The sequence below is a fragment of the Adiantum capillus-veneris genome, chromosome 14 (genome assembly GCF_014529385.1).
Source record: "Adiantum capillus-veneris isolate H3 chromosome 14, ASM1452938v2, whole genome shotgun sequence".
In the NCBI taxonomy this organism is placed as follows: domain Eukaryota; kingdom Viridiplantae; phylum Streptophyta; class Polypodiopsida; order Polypodiales; family Pteridaceae; genus Adiantum; species Adiantum capillus-veneris.
The window spans coordinates 110742455-110763704 of NC_140944.1; the positions used below are offsets into that span (position 1 = coordinate 110742455).

At 43.2% G+C, this 21250-nt stretch overlaps 1 protein-coding gene and 1 long non-coding RNA gene across 3 annotated transcripts; both read left to right on the plus strand.

Moving 5' to 3' along the window:
• Positions 1-1428: 1428 nt before the first annotated feature.
• Positions 1429-20288, plus strand: LOC147442936 (uncharacterized). 2 transcript variants are annotated; one of them, XM_086528914.1, is made up of 7 exons: positions 1429-2008; positions 6356-6428; positions 17094-17263; positions 18536-18600; positions 18691-18716; positions 18809-19163; positions 19259-20288. In XM_086528914.1, exons 3-7 carry the CDS (start codon positions 17129-17131, stop codon positions 19827-19829), a joined length of 1152 nt encoding a protein of 383 aa, XP_086385040.1. In that variant the 5' UTR covers positions 1429-2008; positions 6356-6428; positions 17094-17128; the 3' UTR covers positions 19830-20288. The 2 variants fall into 2 exon arrangements, with proteins under 2 accessions (XP_086385040.1, XP_086385039.1); XM_086528913.1 differs by lacking the exon at positions 6356-6428 and having other exon boundaries at positions 1432-2008.
• On the plus strand, positions 6435-15942 carry LOC147442937 (uncharacterized). The gene is made up of 2 exons (XR_015190218.1): positions 6435-13644; positions 13726-15942. It is a non-coding gene; the product is annotated as an uncharacterized LOC147442937 (long non-coding RNA).
• Positions 20289-21250: the final 962 nt, after the last annotated feature.

A 21250-nucleotide genomic window follows, 5' to 3' on the forward strand; every position in this document is an offset into this window, starting at 1 on the left:
TCCAATTCCAAATCCAAAATAAAAATCCAAATCCAATCACTGTCATTATATACCCAGGTTAACAAAATCATGCGAGTTACAGTGGTGGCCAACCACTATAGCATGATTTTGTGATCGGTGTTGCCTCAACCCGCGAATCTACACCGATGAGACGTGCTGCCTAAATTGGCGCATCTGCACTAATGCTGCCTAAACTGGTGGATCTGCATTTGGTGTGATTTAAAATAGTGAATCTATATTTTGTTGGTATGCTACCGAAATGAACGGATCTGTACGTACAACTGGCGTTGCCTAAATCGGCGAATCTACACCATGATGAGCATTTACACACTACCTAAATCGGCAAATCTGTGTGCACGTGACCAATGGACTAGAGAAGGCATAAAAATAACAAAACATATATTACCTGTATGGTACCAAATCGGAGGCGATTGGAATGCTAAAGCATGTACGGAATGTTGATGATCATTCTAAATGAATCGAGCTCATGTGAGTGGTAGCATAGTTTCATGACAAATCATCTCGGAATACGTTTCTTAATGTAAGTATAAGGAGATCTTGTAGCTTATAATAGAATGTAAACAAAGAAAAGAAGCTCTCTCTTCTACAAAAAAACATGTTTGACGGTAAATGATTGTGCTAGAGGGGTATTATCAGAATGCATTAAAAAATGTCATACCGCAAGGTTCTCTGATGTGATAGCATTGCACGGTCCCTGGGGCCCCGGTGGCCAGCCGTCAACACTCAACAGCCTTTGCCCCGCGGTGGTCCCTCACGCGTCCCTGACTCCCCATGGGCCATTTTCACACAAATGCGGCCCCGTCGGTGCCCCAACGGCTTTGGGAGTCCCCCGAAGGTACATATTTGCACCTAGTGCCCTGCTTGGGCCATAAACAAGCCTCGAGCCCGCGTGGTCCCAAAACAGGCCAAGGAGCACCCGAGAGGACCGTTTTGACAAATTTTTTAACCGCGGACCGCGGCTCGTGAAGGAGCCGACGACCACCATTTTGCCAGGATTTCTATCCCATGGGCTTGGGCGGTTTGCCGGCTCGCCCCGAGCTATACGCAACTATATGGGAGTGATCCGGACGTCTTGAGCCGGGGTAGTTCAAAGGGTGCCGACCGAGCCGGGGCCGGGGTGGCAACCTTCGCATCTATAAATCCATCATCCTTTCTAGGTTGGAGTTTAGGTAACCTCTTGTCATCAGAGGTGCCAGAGGGGGGCCTCCGTCCCTTTCTTGTAATCATCATTGGGTTTTCGCCTAAACTCGCGTCCCGCTTGTTTTCACGGTTGTCCTTCAAGTTTATTTCACTTGTCTTTTATTGTCAGTCGGCTCAGCCCTGTAACACCAAGGGCTAAATTGATGCTGCGACAAATAACAATTTAACAAATAGGGTAACGTCTGAAAGCATTCATGACAATCTCTGACTCCGCTTTTTATTTTGTGCCTGCGAACTTCATCTTCTCACCCCAACAAAACAACATAGCCTAACGTGATCTCATCTCATTCTCATCCTCACATAGCCACATCCTCCCCCCTCAGTGTGTGCGCCCGTTTCTCTCGCGAGCTTTAATGGCGTACCCTGTCAGCAGGTTCTCCTTCTTCGCCATTGACTCACTCGAGGCAAGATAATTAGCGCTTTTTCCGCCTCTTCATCTTGGATCCATTGCGTTAGCCGCCTTCTTACAGAGAATGAAAAGAAGAAGGCGTTTCTTTGATGAGATTAGCGCTTCAGGAAACTGTTTATGCGGAGCCTATTTGTAGGGTTAGGGTTTCATTGGTCCTTTCCATCAGTAAAATTACGATTTGTGGAGGAAGGGGGGGGATTTGGGCTCAGATCTTTGCATCAAGTATGGCAGGAGAGGATTTGGATGATGTACCCTCAAAAGGGCAGGTGCCCTTGACCGGGTTAACTGTTTCGTGCTCTGTATGCCTTGAGGCAGTAGCAGAAGATGCAGGGGAGCGATCCATTGCAAAACTGAAATGTGGGCATCAGTTCCATCTTGGTACGTCCTCTTCTTTAGATAGTTCTTTTGCACAGCTCTTGATCATTGTCGTTGCCATGATCGCTAAGGTCATCTTGTCTTACTGATAAAGAAAAATCTGCTGCTTTGATCTATATGAATCTGTCTAATTAGAATCTGGCACATTGCCATATGGTGCCTCATCTTCAATCTAAAAGAGTGCACAGAAGGTTCTTGAAAGTGGGGTCATTATGAGTGGATCAGCTCCTCTTAGGAAGAAGCTTCTCTAGCAAGGGCATTATTATTATTGTGTCTATGGCATATAGACAGGAGTGTGCACTCATATATACCGTTGTTCGCAATTGTGTGCTAGCTCTTTTTTACCGGCTTTTTACAAATAGCATGTGCGCATCAGATAGCACACCTAGGCCTTGTTTAGTGTGGGTGACCGTTTCATAGTTTGACTTCTTGGTCCAGGCAATGGAAACATCTCCATTTTCTTGTGTTGCTTCTGTCAACGCAATTGAAATCTGTGTTGTGCTTGTAATGAGCATTTGTGCTATAGATGTGTTGCTATATGAGTACTTTTTGGCTCTGCTCGAGAGTATCTATTGTCTTGGTTAGGAAAGAGTAGGGTGTTAATCCCAAGCTTTTGCTCTTTGATAAGAGCAGATCCAGATGCCAAGGTTATACTGGTTGCACGGCTTCTTGCTTTCTCTAGTATGTGGTGATTGGGGCACTAGGTGGCAGGTGCTCTCTGATTATTGAACTCCTTTTTTTTGGGTGTTTGAGGCTTCTATTCATGCTCTTGAGAACTCTTTTGTAGGGTGTCATCAAAGATATATAATACTTAATTTTGTGTTCATTTTATTCATGTGTGTGCAAGTATGTGTCTATCGTTCTGAAAAAAAGCTTAAATACAAGGAATCAACGAAAGATGCCACATTGGGGGGGATTTAATGGTAGGCATTTTGCTAGCATAGGCAGGCAACAACTGGCAAAACGAGGGATGAGGCAGGTGTCTTGAGAGGTTGAGGGCACTTAATGGTAGACGTTTTGCTAGCGTAGGGCAGGCATTCAACAATTGGCAAGACGAGGGCGAGGCAGGTGTCTTGAGAGGTAAATGGCAGTAATTGCCCCCCCCCCCCCCCCCCCCCCCCCTCTCTCTCTCTCACGTCACTTTTACACCAATGCGTGACGTGCTGAGGGCATCTTCTCTCCCCTCTCTGTCACAATCTCTCTCTCTCTCTCTCCCCCCATCTCCCCAATCGACCTACTTGACCTATTGAGGACTCTCTCTCTCTCTCTCTCTCTCTCTCTCTCTCTCTCTCATGGCGAATTCGAAGGACAGTTCGAGACGAGGGTTGTGCGAGAGACAGAGGAGGAGCATTAAGTTACAGGGTCTCTGTGCATGGCGTGGGGGCCATAGGGCAGTGGTAGGAGATAAGAGGCAGAGGTGGAGGGTGGGGGAGTGAGTATGAGCGTATAGCCCTTTTCTTTGGGTGGGTAAGGGGGGGGGGGGGGGGGATATTCTGTGTGAATTTAAAAAAGTAACCCTTTTCTTTAATAAAGAGCTAGTATGCTAACATGGACGCTTCAAAATTGCACTCGTACTTTTGAGGCTGTTCGTTTTTGTAAAGACATTTTGTATCTTATTTTGCATGTTTTTTGGTTATCTTGCTATACGTTCTGTATTGTAAATTATGTAGATCTTGCTTCAGTGTAACAAGAAACGTTTCATGCGTATCATCGTTTAGTTGCTTCAAGGTGTTTGGTTTGGTTTGGTTTTGTTTGGAAAATGCCAAGACAAAGCACATACGTTCCTAGAGGTTTTATGAAACCTAATATTCAGGAGTTTAGTAGGTGGATACATCCATTACACATGGTCATGCAAGTGATAAAATATGATGCGCATCATACAATATGGCTAATTTTGAATATTAAAAATTGGATCTTTTATTTTTTGAACTTGAGAAAGGTATGTCCATTGTCATCCCCTTGTTTTGAAACGTTTCAAGCGTTTCGTGTTTCGTTTCATTTTGAAGGGACAAAAGGATCATAGGATTTGAGGCAAAAATAAATTAATTAGCAAGCATGGCTGGAGATTGGAGTTTGTGGCGGAGGACTTTCTGTATATGCGAGGCCGTGGCACCTTTGTCTGGTCGTACTCTTTCACGTTGTTAGCTGCTCAGCTAACAGGAGCAAAAGAAGAGCATCAAGCAGGATTCCACACATTTTTTCAAGCCTAATGATTGTAATTAAACCCATTTTATTATTGAAAAATCCTGCAAGTCCAAAGCCGTTGTAATGTTATTGAGTACCGGTGAGTTTAAAGGGGCCAACGACTTCCACGTTTTTAATTTTATGCGGTCTCTTAACCTTATACTGAGCCCCAATTAGCTAGGAATCCATTTTTACAACTTGGCTTAGGTATGAAAGCCAATTTTTGTAACTTTAAGACCTAAGTTTTGGATAATAAAGAGTAAGCATTGTTGCAGTAGCTCAACGACCGGCTAATGTTTCTTCAATCTCTCGTCTCTCTCGCGTAGGATATTGCATTGATGTTCTAAGCATACCAATGCGTTCACATGTGAAAGCTCTCTCTTTTAATGTAAGTTTCTTAAGATGAAGTTGTGTTTTTAGGCATGCCCGTGTACGAGCTATTTTCATTCCCTACGGGCAATACATACATCTAAACTGAATTTTGACCTTAGGGATAGATAGGACACCCTTAGAGGAAGCTATAGAGCCCTTCTAGGACCGAAACTGACAACCCTAAAATAGGCTGTTTAATTTATGCGCGATTTTTTCCAAGTGTGAGAAACCACATTTGAGCATATGAGAGTGTAGAGGATACGTTGTCCATGCTAGGTATCAAGTTCCATTCCATTCGGAGACCTGTAGCTACACAAATTTGTCTGGATAAGGTTGCGGTTGAGAAAGTAGCTTTTGGTGCCCTGACACACACAGACAAGTAGAAGTGACATAGATTGGGTTTTCCCAAAGATTAGCTATCTCTTGTAGCCTCCATGCACTAATCGGGCCAGCCACGTCCTACGGATTGACATTTTATGTATGTAGTTCTCACTTTGCTAGTATTGATATGGTGAGGCTTGGCAGCCGGCCGACATTTTGGTGCCATTGCCGGGGACGAGGCAAATTGGAATAGAGAAAAATCGAAAAAACTCACTTGTATTTCCATTACTTTCTCTAGTTTCGGCCAGAGTAACACATTTTCTATCCTTATCATGGCTAAGAGGTGCTTGAGAGTAGAGATACTTGGTAAGGACCTCGAGAGCTTTAGATAGTAGGACTAGGTATAGGATCCTTGAGAGTAGCTAGTGGTCGGTAAGGGTGTTGCCTAGATAGAAAATAGGGATTTGAGATTGAAAGTTGCATTTTTCACTTTCTGCACTTTTTTTTTATATCCAAGCAGAAAACCATAAGGAGTGCATCTGGTCAAAGGTGCATTGAAGAAAACAAAAAAAATGACAATTCTATCCTCGGCGCGCTGAAGATAAACAGGGGGTTTCTGAGACTAAAACTGAGAAATTAAACTTGCAAGGTGGTAGGCAAACTTGTTTAGACCATCCCCATTGATTTTGAAAACATTTGGATCAGTAAAATACTTAGCTAAGCCCAAAATTGGAAAAAAACGGCAGACTTCAGAGAAAATCAACAAGGAAAAGTCAAATCAGGCTAAAATTTGAAACCAGGGTGTGGATAAATTCTATAATTTGTGGCAAAATTAGTCTGTGAAAAAAACAATATAAAATATTAAAATCTGGAAGAGATTTATCTTCGGCGCACTGAAGATAAAAATCTCACTAGAAGGTATATTTTACTCATTTTTCAATCCCATAGGGTCTATTGAGGTTATAATACAGCTCCTGAGCAAGTTTCATCAAATGTGGAGCTGTGCAAAAATCAATACACCCAGGGAATTGGGAAAACCAACCTTCAGGCCCTAAAAGAGCTAAAAACATTGGTAAGTGGTCAAAACTTTGTGAAATTGATTGTACAAGCTTGAAACCACTTGAAGAATCCAACCCAAGCTACAAATTGCAAGAAAAGTTGAAAAAGAAGATTTATCTTCGGCTTGTGAAGATAAATCTCACACCAAGGAAGTAATTTTATAAATTTGTTATTAGGGTTGTCTTTGGCAAGCCATAAGGACTCTATTTATGAGTTGAAAGTTGAAATTGGGCCTAGCTATGAGTACAGATATCTTCGACGCGCCTAAGATATCATGAGAAAATTCACATCCCTTTTTGCACTAAGAGTCTATCGAGGGATAGAGAGAGAAAATTTTGTTTCTTTTTGACCCCTTATTGACCAAATTGACGTTAAATTGTGGAATCACATACGATTTTAAGTGCTTGTGTGCAGGGATTCGCGACTTGGTGACAAATCGAGGGCAAAAGCAAAAGCATTGCGGGTGAAATCAAGGCCACATTTCCAGGTTTGAAGTATCAATTCAATTGAGTGAATAAATTTATATATGAACCTAAGATCTAGCAGAGTTTCCCAAGTAGAGTTTTGGGAAACTCAATTGAATTAGGAGAGATTAGGAGCAGAGCGTCCACAGAAGAGTGTAAACCAAGGAAGACCATTAGAAACTATTGCAGAGGAGGTGCCAGACACTTTCTCCGACTCAAGCTTCAGACATGTCTTCCTCTTCGACTCAATCGGGAACAGGGACCTCACTCAAATTCAAGCATATCCTGACTTTCTTCAAGACCAACAAATACGAAGCCCATATTTACTTAGACCCAAATGAGGAGTTTGCGGTGCGGATAGATGACCATACCATTGACTTTGAAGAGGAGGTGAGAGCAAACAAACACGATGGCCTGTATGTAGACCAAAATGGAGTACATTATTGCAAGATACAAGACCCCGACTGAGTAGATAAATAGGGATTAGAGGTTGATACTCTAATACCGGATAAGGCTGTAAAGGAGGGACCTCTCGTGTTAGAATTAGAAGGGTATAGGTAAATAGATGCTAAACCATTAAAACACATCCCCATTGATAACCCAAGACTTGGAGTTTATTGCTGGGAGAAAACGATATCAAGAATTTGGTATGGACTACCCATGCCAGATTAGGATAACTGACGCCCTTGAAAATTGTGTACATCTTCAAGATCTGCTATATGGATGCTTGGTCCATATTGTAAGTGCAAGCCAATATAGCTCCTCCCTCCTACTTTTATTGCGGGTTCATGGGGTAGAGTATCCCATATTCTCAAGTGGAATCCTTCATGTTGTTGTGAAGATACTGTCACACGATGGACACTGCCAATAGAAAAGAACAGACTACAACATACTTTTAGCACTTCAATAACAACTGAACGGAGAGAGAGAGACGACACGTGACACGGAGTGGCGGAATTCCACCCCAGAGAGTATTGGCCCCAAACCTTGGCGCCCCTTTCGGTATTTCTTTATATTGCATCAACACAGTACAAGCCGGTACTCCAGACTTTGCACCTTCTCTAGGAAGCATGCCAAAGAATGAGCCCTAACCTCATATTTAAAGGCCCTTGACCTAAAAAGCAGTTACAGTAAAAAGCGGTTAAAACTCAAAAGCTTCTGGTCCAAAAGCAATGCCAAAAAGCTGCCAGCGCAATTTACGAAAATCCGTACAGTCCTACCACGTCAGCACCGTCAACGTGAAATGCGGAAATCTGTACAGTTTTGCCACGTCAGCAGTCAGCGTAATTTTCGGAACTCCTGTACAGTTGCCACGTCATCAGCTTTGCGTGAGTGTGCATGTGAGTCTTGCTTTATTTTAATCCCTTTGTCACTAGGGCCCCATCGGACGGGGTCCCCATCCGCTGCTTGTTCTTCTTAGGGGTTAGGCCCCTCGGCCGACATCTGCAAGTTGACTCCCTTCTTTAGGGCTTTGACACGTCAACAGTTTGTGACAAATAACTCGTGTGGGCTATGGATCAGCCTATTCACATGTGTTTTGAGTCATCTTGTGGGCTTGCTCTTCTATGTGTGAACACATCTTCACAGATGCAAACGGCTCGGTCAAATTGACTTCCTTTCCTCCTATTGTCAAAGAGGTTTTACCTCCGAAGAGCTTCATCTTTTCTATACATGCGCTTATGGGTGCATGCACACATGCATGGACATATATAAGTATGCATATGTGTTTCTTGTATACATAATCGTGTTTAGTTTGTTATGTATGTATTTGACATGACTATTTGAGCATGAGGTGTCCACTACATATCAAAATTTTAAGAGGCAATACTCTTGAGTGCACATTTGGAAGTGTTTTATGGGTAGTCCTTAGCCTCGTATGAACTTAGAGAATGCTAACGGGTCTTCAGAATTGATAAATTTTTTTGAACTTTGTTTTCACTCTTTGATACCTAATTAAGGAGTGTGAAAGTTTAACTGGATTTGTATGTAGGAATTGAATTTTTTTGGGGTTAATCGTTGCTCTCTTTTTTAGATTGATACGTGTTTATGCAGAATTTCTGTCTATTATTTTACTCAATGATGGAAGTGTTGATAGAACTTGAGATTAACATCCATCGTTTACGCCGTACTCTGGATGCATTCAAGACAATGCACACGAGTTTCATACTTAAAGTTAAGGCTTTTCAATGGTGGATGATGCACAAACCACGCAACCGTCCTAAAACATGGTCTATTTTTGAGGAAGTATTCTGAAAAGAGTTCTTTACAACAAAGGAGAAAGATCGAAATTGGTCACATTTGGATTCGTGTTCATGTTTGATGTGACAATATCACACATTAAATCAATACATTTCTGATTATTGGGATGCCATCATAAAATTGGTGGGTTGAATGAGTTCCAACTTGTTCACGGTTTTATTAGAGTTCTTGATCTAGAGCTTCAGACGTAGGGCAAGACACATGATCCTAGGACTTGAGAGAATGCCATAGTTCAAGTCACATCCATGATGATCCCGACAATGATAAGCCATACGTATTATCATTGCATAAAATATCGCGTATTGTGCATAATAATCGTGATAACACAACTCACCTTTCTCTTGTTATTGAAATGAGGTTATGCACGCTCAAGGTTCTCTCTTTCAACAAAATTTTCAAAGAGCTAAGAAAAAGAATCTCTGTGCAAAAAAGGATTCTTTCCAAGGGAAAGTACAAAGTGGGGGAGAGGAGAACATACCGGTCCTACCAAAGAGCAGACATAGCAAGATGGCGCTTTCAAAATTCACTGTTTTTTTTTTTTAAAGAATCTACATGAGCAGATAGAGCAAGATGGCGCTTCCAAAGTTCACTGGAATTAAAAAAAAAAAAAGAATCTTCGTGTCCCGACCTCGGACTTATTAGCCACTCCCACCATTCATTGCGCATCGGGCGTGCTCCCGTCTTACATGGCTCTGTCTTACAGGGCATAATCCATAAAGATCACGTGCAAGAGAAGGATCAAAGATTTAAGTCGCTGTTTTTCTCAGAGGCAGTGCCATGCAGTGGCGGATGTCTATAGCTACCAAGACGTACACTCCAAGGACTTGGCAAGCTTTTGAAAATTTTTGCCGGAATTTACATGCCTTCAGACATCTTCCTTCGGATTGCAACTCTAGCAGAGTGGGGTATCCTCAAAGGCTCGCCACAAACCCTAGCAGATTAGAACTTGAAATTACTCAACATCTCACCAAGTGCCTCTTCTCGAGCTGATAACCTTGGGGGTCTAGTGTGATTGCTATGTCTTGGGACTACCATCACCACAGGAGCATTTTCTTGTTTCAACAGTTAAAGAGCTTATGAACCATGTTGCGGTCGGCTACAACCTTATGGAAGAAATCTAACCCCAATCTTGGTGCAGGTTTTAGGATGGAAAGCCAGTCGTCTTTTCGAGCTCGACTGATGTCTGTTGGATTTACACCACTCTGCTGCTTCACTCAGGTCTAGGGCATACATATATGGCTAGTATGTCTCCGGGCTGGCCACCCACTACATTGTCCGACCGCCCACTTTTGGTTCGGTCGCCCACCTTGTACTGGGCGTCCTATATATTTTTTCATATTGGTCGTGGGATTTTTTCTCTGCATTGCTCTACCTCCCCTTGGGCACCAATATATGGGGCAAGGTGTTACCCACTTCCACAGATCACAGAGCTCATCTGGCATTGTACGGGTCCTTTTGCTCTTGTAGTCATGGGGGGACTGATCGCCCCCTCTTCCACACCTAGCGTTTGGTGTGCCCCCCCCCCCGCCCCCTCTCTCTCACGCTTTCGCACATGCACTCTCACATGGTATCAACAGCTTCATGCTCTTCATGGTTTGGACGCTTCATCAGCCGCTTCAGGTACTCCTCCCAAGATGAGATCAGCTAGCGTTTCTACAAACAGCCAGCGATCTCTGCAAGAGGTCTTTTGGACATCATTTCTCGCTCATGCCACATGCGTTTTTTGCAAGAACCTGCAGATCTGCTGGTTTCTCCACTAGCACTAGGGTTTGGGACCCTTTTCCTCGCCGGAAACTCCCCTCATGCATTTGCGTTTTTTGCTGCCCCTAGCGTTTTTCTTGGGGAGCTGCGTTTTTTGGACAGCAAGGCAGCGTTTGCTGCACAGAGGGTGAGCGCTGGGCCTTGCCCATTGGATCTTGCTTTCCTACACAGCTCAGCATCCGATGCCTTGTCGTTGAGATTCCTCTACATCTGCTGCAGTTTTCAGTAATGTTTTTCTCTGTTTTCAGCCCACTTTGGGTTGCTACATTGATTCCCCACCCTCCCTACACCCTCTGCAGTGCTCCGGACCATGCCGGGAGCGTACGAGCACGCTGAAAATTGCTGGACAACAGCATTTTATCACCTTGCTGTTGTGTTTTTGGGTGGACAGCAGCCACATGTCTTGTGTTTTTCACAGAGGATGAAGTTACCTCCTGCCAAGACACCATCCGATGGTGGTCCATGCGGTCTCTCAGTGACTTCTGCAGTATATGGTATCTTCGACATTGGCTTGATCATCTACGGGCGTACGATTCTTTGGAGATCCATTCATTCCAGCCATCATTCGGCGGTTGCGCACTCCAGAGGGGATGGTGACTTGTGGTTTGCTATGGACACACCTATGCACTCATCAGAGGAGTTATGGCCATGCTCATGGCATATGGGATCACAACATTTCCAAAGAAGACACCACCATCTTGAGTGGATAGACACTTACCACTTGACCTCGACACGTCAGATCACTTGCTTACACAGGAGCATCTGTACGGACTTAGAGAGAGGATCTTAGATCTCTTCTTGGACAGGTTCATTGCTTGGATCTAGAGATTGGAGTGAAACTTTAGTTCTTTAGACTCTCTTGGAGAGTTTACCTGCAAGATGCGGAAGATCATGCATCATTATGCGACTACATCCGGAGTCACCCAAAGCCTGGCTTGGATGTTAGTGCAGGTGCTCTTCTACACTCTTGACCATTTGGATTGCTACCTTCAGAGTTGCTTACACTCACCCCTGGTAACCTTACAACAGACTTATCCCCAAACCTGGGTAGCAGGCCACTCCCAGCTCATTCACATTGAGAGCCACACCGAGATGCGGTTTGGTGGCGTCGTTGGCGCGGATTTTGTTTTGGTTGACACCGAAGGATTGGAGGCAGGAGATACAGGCAAGATGGCGCAAACAGATTGGTTTGGCCTTTCCTCTTCGCAGAGATTCTTCACACTGCAGATTGCTCAGTCTGACTTCCCTACTACTACAGGATGATTACGGTGCAGACAGCTTGGTTTGACCACACCTCTTCTTAGAGGCCCTTCACAGCGCAGACTGTTGAGTTTGGCTTTCCCCTCATCTTGGATTACCCTACCTACTGACAGGACACCATTTGATGATGGTCAGTGCGGTCTATCGATGACTGCTGCAGCTTACGGTAGCTTCTACAGTGCTAACTGTTTAGTATGGATTTCCTTGTTTTGGAGGACGTTTATGACACAGATTGCGACATATGGCCTTCCTAAAGTTTTACACACATTGGGTTGCATGTTCATGCATTGACAGGCTTCCGCTCATTTCTCAGGACGGTTCCTGGGCTTGCCCATTTTCTCCAGACGGTTTGACTACAAACACCACAAATCCTATTGTGCAAGAGGCTTGCAAGCCTATTTGGCCATGGCACTTCTTTCACGACAAGGAGTTGTTTTCACACTCAGCTCAAGACCTTCACGCAGCATCTTCACACTGTATCGGCGGAGTAAAGAAGTTTGCTACACTACTCGTGACGACACTTTACCATGGCGATCTCTCGGAGGTTGGGACACTCCAGACTGCTGCTACACTCATGGAGTATCCTTCAGCAGGTATCTTCATCATTTGCCTCACATCTTCGGCTTCATACTGTTTGTTCAGCATCCGGTGCTGAGAGGGGGTGTTAGATTTACACCACACCCCCTTGGCCTCATATATAGGTGTCCAAGGGAGGGTAGGTCAATGCAAAGAAAAAACCCCACGACCAGCATGAAAAAATATATAGGGTGCCCATTACAAGGTGGGCGGCTGGCCCAAAAGTGGGCGGTCGAATAATGTAGTGGGTGGTCAGCCTGGAGACATACTAGCTGTACATGTATGCCCTAGACCTGAGTGAAGCAGTAGAACCCACTTCCACAGATCACAGATGTCATTTGGCATTGTACGCGTCCTTTTGCTCTCGTAGCCATGTGGGGCTGATCGTCCCCTCTTCCACACCTAGCGTTTGGTGTGCTCTCTCTCTCTCTCTCTCTCTCTCTCTCATGCTTCTGCACACGCACACTCTCACAATGTCGAGATTGCTTTTTAAGTTTGAGTTTTGTTTGAGAACTTGTTTGGTGTTCCTGTTTGAAATTTGTTTGAAATGGATGGTATCTGTTTTGAATCCGTCTTGGTGCTGATTTGAATTGTTTGACTCTTGTTTTAATATTGGTTTCAATGAGCGATGATTTACTCCCGGGTGGAGTAGTGAGAAATGATGTTTGAGAATGCTTGTACATACTCATGGCCCGGACCCTTGTGGTTATTTGCAAGGGGTAATTGAATGTTTGAAAAGTGTTGTTTTTACTCATGGCTTGGACCCTTGTGGTTATTTGCTGGGGCAGAATTAAGAAGTCTGAGTAGCGGTCACCTCCAAACGACGTAGGTGCGGTCTGGGGGACGTTTGGTTGTAAAAGGTCTCTATTTCTCCCGCCCTGGACCTTTTCAGGTTATGCGGGAGGAGTGATGAGAGAGTCATTGAATAGCTCATGGCCCGGACCTCGATGGTTATTTGTTTTGGGAGTATTCATCGGCAGCTTTATGTTTCTATGTCTTGTAACATGTATATGTGAGCATTCGTGTTAGATTGTGATGTGCCAACCACGGAATATTCCTTATTGGATGAGATACTTCAGGGAAACCAACGACCCAAGATATCAAGAGTTCCGATTTGGAATGAGACTCCTTATTGGATGAGATTTTTCTAGGAAGCCAACGACCCAGGATATCAAGAGCTCCTATGTGGAATGAGAAAACTGATTGTCCCTCGGAAATTTTTGAGCTAACTTCAATTGTTTTGCAGATATGTTGTAATCGCGGATGATTATTTTCTTTCAAGAAGGGGGATGTCACAAACTGCTGAAGGTGAGAGAGAGAAGACTAACATCAGATGGGTTCGCAAACCTACCTGCAAGGGTCCCCATCTCTATCGCTAGAGAGGTATTTGCTTTAGATTGCACAAAGGTTGATGCTAGATTCAATGGTCCTAGATGCTGAGATGTTGATGGGATCTTGCTATAGGTGCTTGGATGTGCGAGGCTAACGGCCGGAAACTAAAAACGCTAGGGCTGATCGGGCTTGGAACTGCGATCTAACGATGAGGCTAGGGCTGAAATCTGAAAATGCTGGGCTGATTATGCTGCTAAAGCTGGTGATGGAATGACTGCTAGCATCTCAAGTGAATAGACCAATGTGATTCCAATATTTATTTTGGCTTTATATATTTATTTTACTTATTTGTCAAAGTCTTGGGTAGGACAATTTGCTTAGGGGGGTACTTAAGGCCCCCAAAGCTGGTATATAATGAGACCCCCCATTGTAAACCCCAAATTCATTCTATGCTTACACATTGTCGACTTTGACATGGAATCAGAGCTAGGGTGGGAGAAGTGCAACTCGGTGACATCTCTACTCACTTCGGCTTTGCAACGTTTTAAAACGCTACTGCAAGAGCAATTCATCGTTGGCCAAAGTAACACTGTAGCGTTTTAAAACGCTGGTGCAACTATAGTTGGTCGGTGTTGTGGAGTGTGTTATGGAGTCCTAAGGGTAGGTGCATGGCAGAGTGGAGAAGCAAATGTGGAAGCCCAGGGCAGGCAGGTGACAGGTGAAGTGTATGGTTAATGTGGTTTTTAGGCCAAGGAGGCTCCAAGGGGGGCCAATTGGGATGGTAGGTCAAGGTGTCGAAAGTGTTGGAGTTATTCCTTGGAATGTAGTGTTTGAGATGCTGTGTGAGCCGGTGCGGACGACTCCTCAAACGGAGGCCCGGTGTGGAAGATGTCAATACGAAGTTGGAATGTTTTGCAGATTTTCGACGGATAGGGAAGGTGGGGAAAGGTAGCTAGAGCTGGTGTGAGTGGATAGGTGCGAAGTACTCGATTTGTGGAGCATGCCGGTCCTTTCGGATCGTCAATCGCCAATGGAAAATTTGTCGAGGGTCGGGTATGTGCCAAGTTGATTGCATTGGAAGTTGTGTCATTTAGCGTTTTTTGAGCCTTGCCAGGGTTTCAGAGGGTAGTGGACATCATACGGGATCAACAAGAATCGACGGCTCGACGATTGGAGATGTGGTTTCCAATGGAAAATTTGTCGAGGGCCGGGTATGTGCCAAGTTGATTGCATTGGAAGTTGTGTCATTTAGCGTTTTTTGAGCCTTGCCAGGGTTTCAGAGGGTAGTGGACATCATACGGGATCAACAAGAATCGACGGCTCGACGATTGGAGATGTGGTTTCCAAGTTATGGCTTGTCGAAGTTTGGGACAGTTGCCCAATGGGCGGTGCCAGTTGCTTTTTCTTGTTTTTCTCGGCCTCGATTGGTGGGCATGGCGAAGTTGGAATGCGGCAAGGATTGGTAGGTTCAGAGACGGGGAGAAGGGGCTTTCCAGCTCGGAGACTGGATTTGTGAGCGGGGGATGGTAGCTGTTGCAAGCTGGGAGAAGTTTTTTAATCAACTAAGTAGAGTTTTTTGAAGTCTGCAAAGGGGTAGACACTGCCCCACATGCGTAGTTGGGAGGCAAAAGTTCACAATATATAGTCTATAGCGTGAGCTTTTAAGGGAGTATCAAAAGGGAGAGGGAGAGCCCTCTCTATGCGTGGATATGGTGGAAGCGCTACGCGGCGGCCCTACAAGAGTGTATGTTGGCGATTTTGCGCAGTGTTGGTGGCCCTGGTGTTGACGTTGGCAACACTATGGATGAATGCATCAATTCATTGTTGTTGGCCGGATTATGGATAGGATGTGTTTCAAAGTTCATTGCCTAGGAAAGTTTGGATGTGATGTGTTCACAGTTCACCAATGGGGATTCTTGGACAAAGTGTGTTCTACAATTCAATTTTCCATGAGTTCTCAGGTGACATGTTGATAATAGCAAATCCGAGGTGTATCTAGCTGATAGTTGTTGGAGTGTCCATGCTAGCTTCTTCATTGACTTGGTCTTCCTACTTATGTCCACTATGAGATGTAGAGTTATAGCATCTCAAGTGAATAGCCCAATGTGATCCCAATATTTATTTTGGCTTTAGGTATTTATTTAAAATTTTACTTATTTGTCATAGTCTTGGTTAGGGCAATTTGTTGAGGGGGGTGCTAAAGGCCCCCAAAGCTGGTATATAAGGAGACTCCAGGCCCCCATTATGAATCACTAATTCATTGCCCAATTGGTTGGTTCAGAAGTCTCTCTCTCTCTCTCTCTCTCTCTCTCTCTCTCTCTCTCCGAGTAGGTTCTCTCTCTCAAATATCTTCGAAGACCTCCTCTGGAATAGGTTGTAACTCTGTTTATCATACTTATTCATTTGTGAGCCATTCATGCTATAGCTGAATGGGTGCTTCATAATTTGAAGTAGTAAGTTTGTAACGTTGTATTCTTGAAATTTTCGTCTTGTTTGGGGGGTTTGTATAGTAGAAACTGACCATTGAATATGAAGGTAATAGAAATGATAGGTTCTTGCTTCAAATGTTTCATGCAATCAGAGTCTATCACCCCTACTGTTTGCTGCATGGGAGAGAGTTATTTTTAGACGTTTCTTTAACACTAATAATGACAACATGGGAAACACGTTTCCTATGTTGTCATTTCAGAAAACTTATGGCTACTGTGAACCCTTGCATACTATATTTTAAGTATTCATGGCACATGCAATGTCATTGCAAGGATGTAGCTAACTAGTTGACCCTATAACACACTGGAAAAAGCATAAGGCAGGCCATAGCTGGGTCATACGACAACAATCTCCATTTGTATCTCCATGAGACCTGGAGACATGAACATCATATGCATGATTTGTCTCGTAGAGTGGATTGAGCTTTTCTACACTTCAACGTCATCTTTTGAGTTAAAAAAAAAACAAATGCTGAAGGAGTTTTGTGGGTAAATGTCTGCCTGAGTCCACCATTGATTAGGCTTTTATAATATTTTGAGGTTGATGGACAAGTACGTTACTCATGGCTTTGCCATGCGTGCATGAACTTTTAGTCATTTATTTACATCAATACATGTAGATAAGAAAGCTTTAAAGTAATTGCATCACTGTTCAACTGCCAAATATTCTGAAGGAAATCTTCCCTCAAGAATGGTACTTTCTGTGGTTCACATATTTTCAACTTTGAGGGCACTCTTTTTACTGCATGGAACCATGAATTAAATGTACCTATGACATTTTGCGGGTTTTGCATATGGGTTATGCAAGTACTGTGTGGCACTAGGAGAAATTACATATAGCAGATTGGGCATATTGTTTGAGAACTGAAGCTCTAAACACCCGCTGTTAGTCATTCTGAATGCTAGTTACAGTACTCAGTAGGCAGTCCTAACACCTGTGTGTTTTGTCCCAAAATTTTTCTTTCTGTACATGGCCTTACAGCACACTTTTTCTTGACTTTGTCTTTACAGATTGTATTGGATCTGCTTTTAATGCAAAAGGGAGGATGCAGTGCCCTAATTGTCGTCAAGTTGAGCCTGGACAGTGGTTATATGCGAGTGGTTGCATCTTGCATGAGGAATTTGTTGATGATTTAGCTTTTGAAGAAGAGGTTGAGGCTTATGGAGGAGCAGCCAATCTGGTAGTTTGGCAGACGTTGACTTGTGTTTATGTTAAGTATTAATAATTTTATCTATATCTCAATGGATCGTATATCGACCTAGGTGGCAATAAAGTTATTGTTGACCCAACAGCATGCCCATTCCCACCAACTGAAACATGCTCCCACACAGTGTGAAGAAAATGTTAAAAAAGAAACCAGCCTTTAAGTTTTTTAGAGCAGGTCAATTCAAAAATTTGGATTTTCATAAAGGTTGAAGTTACTCATTGGGAATTATAACTAAAAAATTCTGACCTTGAAAATTAAGGTCATACATTATAACTTTGATTTTTGTCAACTAGGAAATTTTACACTGCAAACTGTAAGCACTGTTTTTATGGGCACTTGTTTCCCATGCAAACTGTTCAAAAGAGCCTTTCAACGAGCTTGTTGATAGTGAAAGACAAGATAACACCATGATCACTTACCGATATGGTTGGTTGCTTGTGAATTTGGGTTTTCTCAAGGTGCGAATCACAACAAAATTTATGTGAACTCTCATATTGTCTAGCATTGAGGAATGCTACTTGTTTGATTTTTACCAATTTTCATATAGCTGTGGTAGAAGAAACGTGTGTCAGAAATGCAACTTACATGGTAATTAAACGCTTTTCTGCCTTGGGTAGGAGGAATATTTGTAAGAACATGAGCTGATGCGGCTTTTAGTCGTTCCTTCACAAGCTGTATTTTTTAAAATACATGATGGAATTGCTTTAGCTCTGGGAGACAGTAATTGTGGTTTGGTTCAAATTGCTCTTGCATGCTGATTGAGTTGTAGGCTTGGATCAAAGATGTATGGGCTTTCGAAAAGTTTACTCTCTTGGGAAGGGGATGCCAAAAGTGTAATGGCCTTTTACATGCTTGGATAGACATGGTCTGGAGTATAGAACGATAGCTATGCTTCCTGGCCAGACTTTTAGCTCGCGTTATTATCTAATGTGAGGCCCTAAGAGAGTAGGGAGCTCTGTTAAGTCAACACGGAGTTTTATAAAGATGTCTTATGTGTCGATATGGTTTCTTCTGAAACAAAGTTTGGTATATTTTATTGCTTAAATCAAAATTTTGGTTGTAATGATAGTACATGACAGGACATAAGGCATGTATTGGCTTGCCATTCTTAACCACCAAGGCTAGGTGGTTTGGATTGCAAGACTTTTACTTTCTTTTCAGAATAAATGACTTTTTATGGCCCGTGTAATTTTTCTTCCATTTGCAGATTGTGATGTTTTTGTTTAAATTTTCTCTTCTTCGCAGCATTTTTCCCCTGCCCATTGGTGTCCTCATCAAGGCTCATTTGCTCAGTTTTCGTTGACCTTCGAGTACGTCAAAGCTGTTTTTAATTTTGTTTATTGACTTGAATAACCAGTATAAAAAGAGCTCTTATTACTTTTTTCTTGGTGTACCTTCAGGGAGCTTGATAACTTCAATAGTGGCTGTAAGTACATTAGACACGTTTCTTTACTATCTAAGAGGCCAAAGACACTGTGGCGTGTATTCAACTGTTAATTACAATGTGGTGAATTGCAGATGTGGATCTAAGACAGGGATCTAGAGTCTCTGCTGCAGTAGGACAGATCTGTCCTTATTTGGCCGCCCAAGGTTTGTCTCTAGGAGGGCCTTCGCCTCATACTGATGATTTCCTGAGTTTGCATGGTAGCCAACAGAATCGGTCTAGCAGAAGTATGAGGCGAGCTGCAAGTTTTCATAGCTCGCAAAGAAATTATGGCCAGCAACAAACTTCAGCAACTTCTAGTAGCATGCCCACTGCCTATGAGGGAGCATCTCAGAATTATACTCCAGTTGGAGGGTTTTTGCAACCCAACAGCACTAGGCAACATACTCTTGGTTTCTTGGTGGGGAGCCCTCAGTCCATCCACACAGGGTAAGCTTATTTCTGTGTCTTTAGCCCAATTTTTTGAATTTTGAAGTTATTTCGGGAATTGGCTGCTAATTATTAAAAAAAACCAATTTTGCCAGGGTCAATCAGGGAACTAGTATGAGCTCTGGACAGATTTTTGGCCAGCTGCCACTGATGCGTGGTACTCAAGGAGTTTCAGGCAATGCGCATTCTGCTGGAAACTCCTCTCGAAATGGGTTTGTAGGCAATAGGCGAACACGACAAAGTGAGATCCCATCTACACCTCAGAGGGCATCTTCTTCAGAGGTTACATGGACTGCATCTGAGCCAGTACATGAATATACCCCCCTTGTGGCCTCCAGTACGATAGGGCAGTCATCAAGCCCTTTAGTGGGAGGGGAAACTCTGGCATGGACACCAGCAGCAGAGAGTCAAGTGGATCCTTGGGGAACTGGGCTGTATGTTCCTCAACCCTCGATCGGAGGGTCGAGTCATTGGTGGGCATGGGTTCCACCAGGTAGTAGCCATGGTCAAAGGCTAGTTGCCAGCGCTGCGCCAAATAGCTTCCATCACGAGGGGCAGTTTTTTAGCGCAGGGTTGTTTCCAAGGCCAAGAGCAACTCCAGTAGCAGGGTTTTCTGAGCAACCTGCAGAGGGGTCATATGCCTGGGGCTACTCTGGATTTTTATAAAGGACTGTCATACCAGCTTCTGTTATCTGCAATCTAAGAATAAAGGTTTGTATCCTTTAAATGGCGGTATATCGACTCTCCAAAGAACTGGTCCATGCATGCCCGGTTCCTATGAAGTTCCTTCTGCAATAGCAGAGTGTCGAAGCTTAGCACACCTGGACTGTGGTTGCTTTGTTTGGAAACTTGACAGTGGATATTTACCTTTTGCGTTTATTGTTTGATGAATGGTTTTTGAGTATCGTATGACTTCCAGAGTGAGCTCTGATGAAGTAATCTTATTCTATAGCTGCACGCGAAACGTACTTGGCAGATATGAGTTGCTGAGTTTGGTGGAGTTTTGGAAGTCTTTTCAAGCATTATTTGTTGAACATATTGTAAATAAGTCTTAATGGGACTGTTTCAATTGTGGGAAACGTTACCTGAACGATGCAATCAACTAAGGACATTTTTTTTATGACTTGTCAGCTGCTAAACGTCAGGATGTGTTAAGCCTCTAATTTTGGGCTTTTAGTTTTTCCTCATGATTTTTTCTCTTCTCTCCAGAGGGTGGCAGCTGGAAAGCGGGCTGGTAGTGGAATTATTCTCATTCCTCTGTGAACTTCCATTTAACAAACCATCTTCCAGGCATTGCTTCTTGCTTCTGATTTTATCGTGACAAGTAAGATGAAAAGCATACATTTCAAGGCTGAGCATTAGATTTGCACTCCTTCATGATGACCCTGTGGAGGTACAGCTTTAAAAGTTCATAATCTAGTAGCTAATGTTCTACTGGAAAGTAATGTCACTCTGTAAAGTAATACCGACATTATAAGGTGTTAACAGCTTGTTCTTAAGTCGGCAAATGAGATTTTTTTTGGTCCTTGAAAGAGTCTGCAGGTCTTTAAATGTGGAATCCTGCATTTAAGTATTCTGCATTTTAATGTACGAGGCTACTATGCAAGTTTTTGTAACCAGGATAGTTGCACCTGTTTCATACTACTGATAACGGTGCTTGAGTGACCATATCCATCCTTTTTCACCTGTCGCTTCCATTTCGTCATGGTTTCCATTAGACACTGAGACTTATGATACATTAATTTTATGCACAACAGTAAATTGTGAGAGGAGCTTGTCCTTTTATTATAGGCTCAATGTCGCTGACTATGTCTGCATGGTATCTATAAGTTAATGCCATTTTTATTTGGTGGTGATAAGCTATGTTTGGAGCTTCCATAGAAAAGAAGAAGCTCGGTTTAGTCATTGCAGTAGTCGATCTTAGTGGTTCCTACTCTTTTGGAAACCAGATTGACCATGTAAGAACATAGTAGTCATGGTTGTGTTAGTTTTAATACATTGGAGATTCTGAGCTGGCAATACTCTACCCATGAGGCTTCTATAAGGGATGTATGTCTGTACTATCTTTGGATACCTCGTCCATTGGT

Excerpts from the sequence above, each read along its gene's own strand:
- LOC147442936 (XM_086528913.1), top strand. The coding sequence starts at position 1,720 with ATGAGATTAGCGCTTCAGGAAACTGTTTATGCGGAGCCTATTTGTAGG. Across the intron at positions 17,264-18,535 it reads ATGGAGGAGCAGCCAATCTG|CATTTTTCCCCTGCCCATTG; the intron begins GTAGTTTGGCAG and ends TCTTCTTCGCAG. Across the intron at positions 18,601-18,690 it reads CAGTTTTCGTTGACCTTCGA|GGAGCTTGATAACTTCAATA; the intron begins GTACGTCAAAGC and ends GTGTACCTTCAG.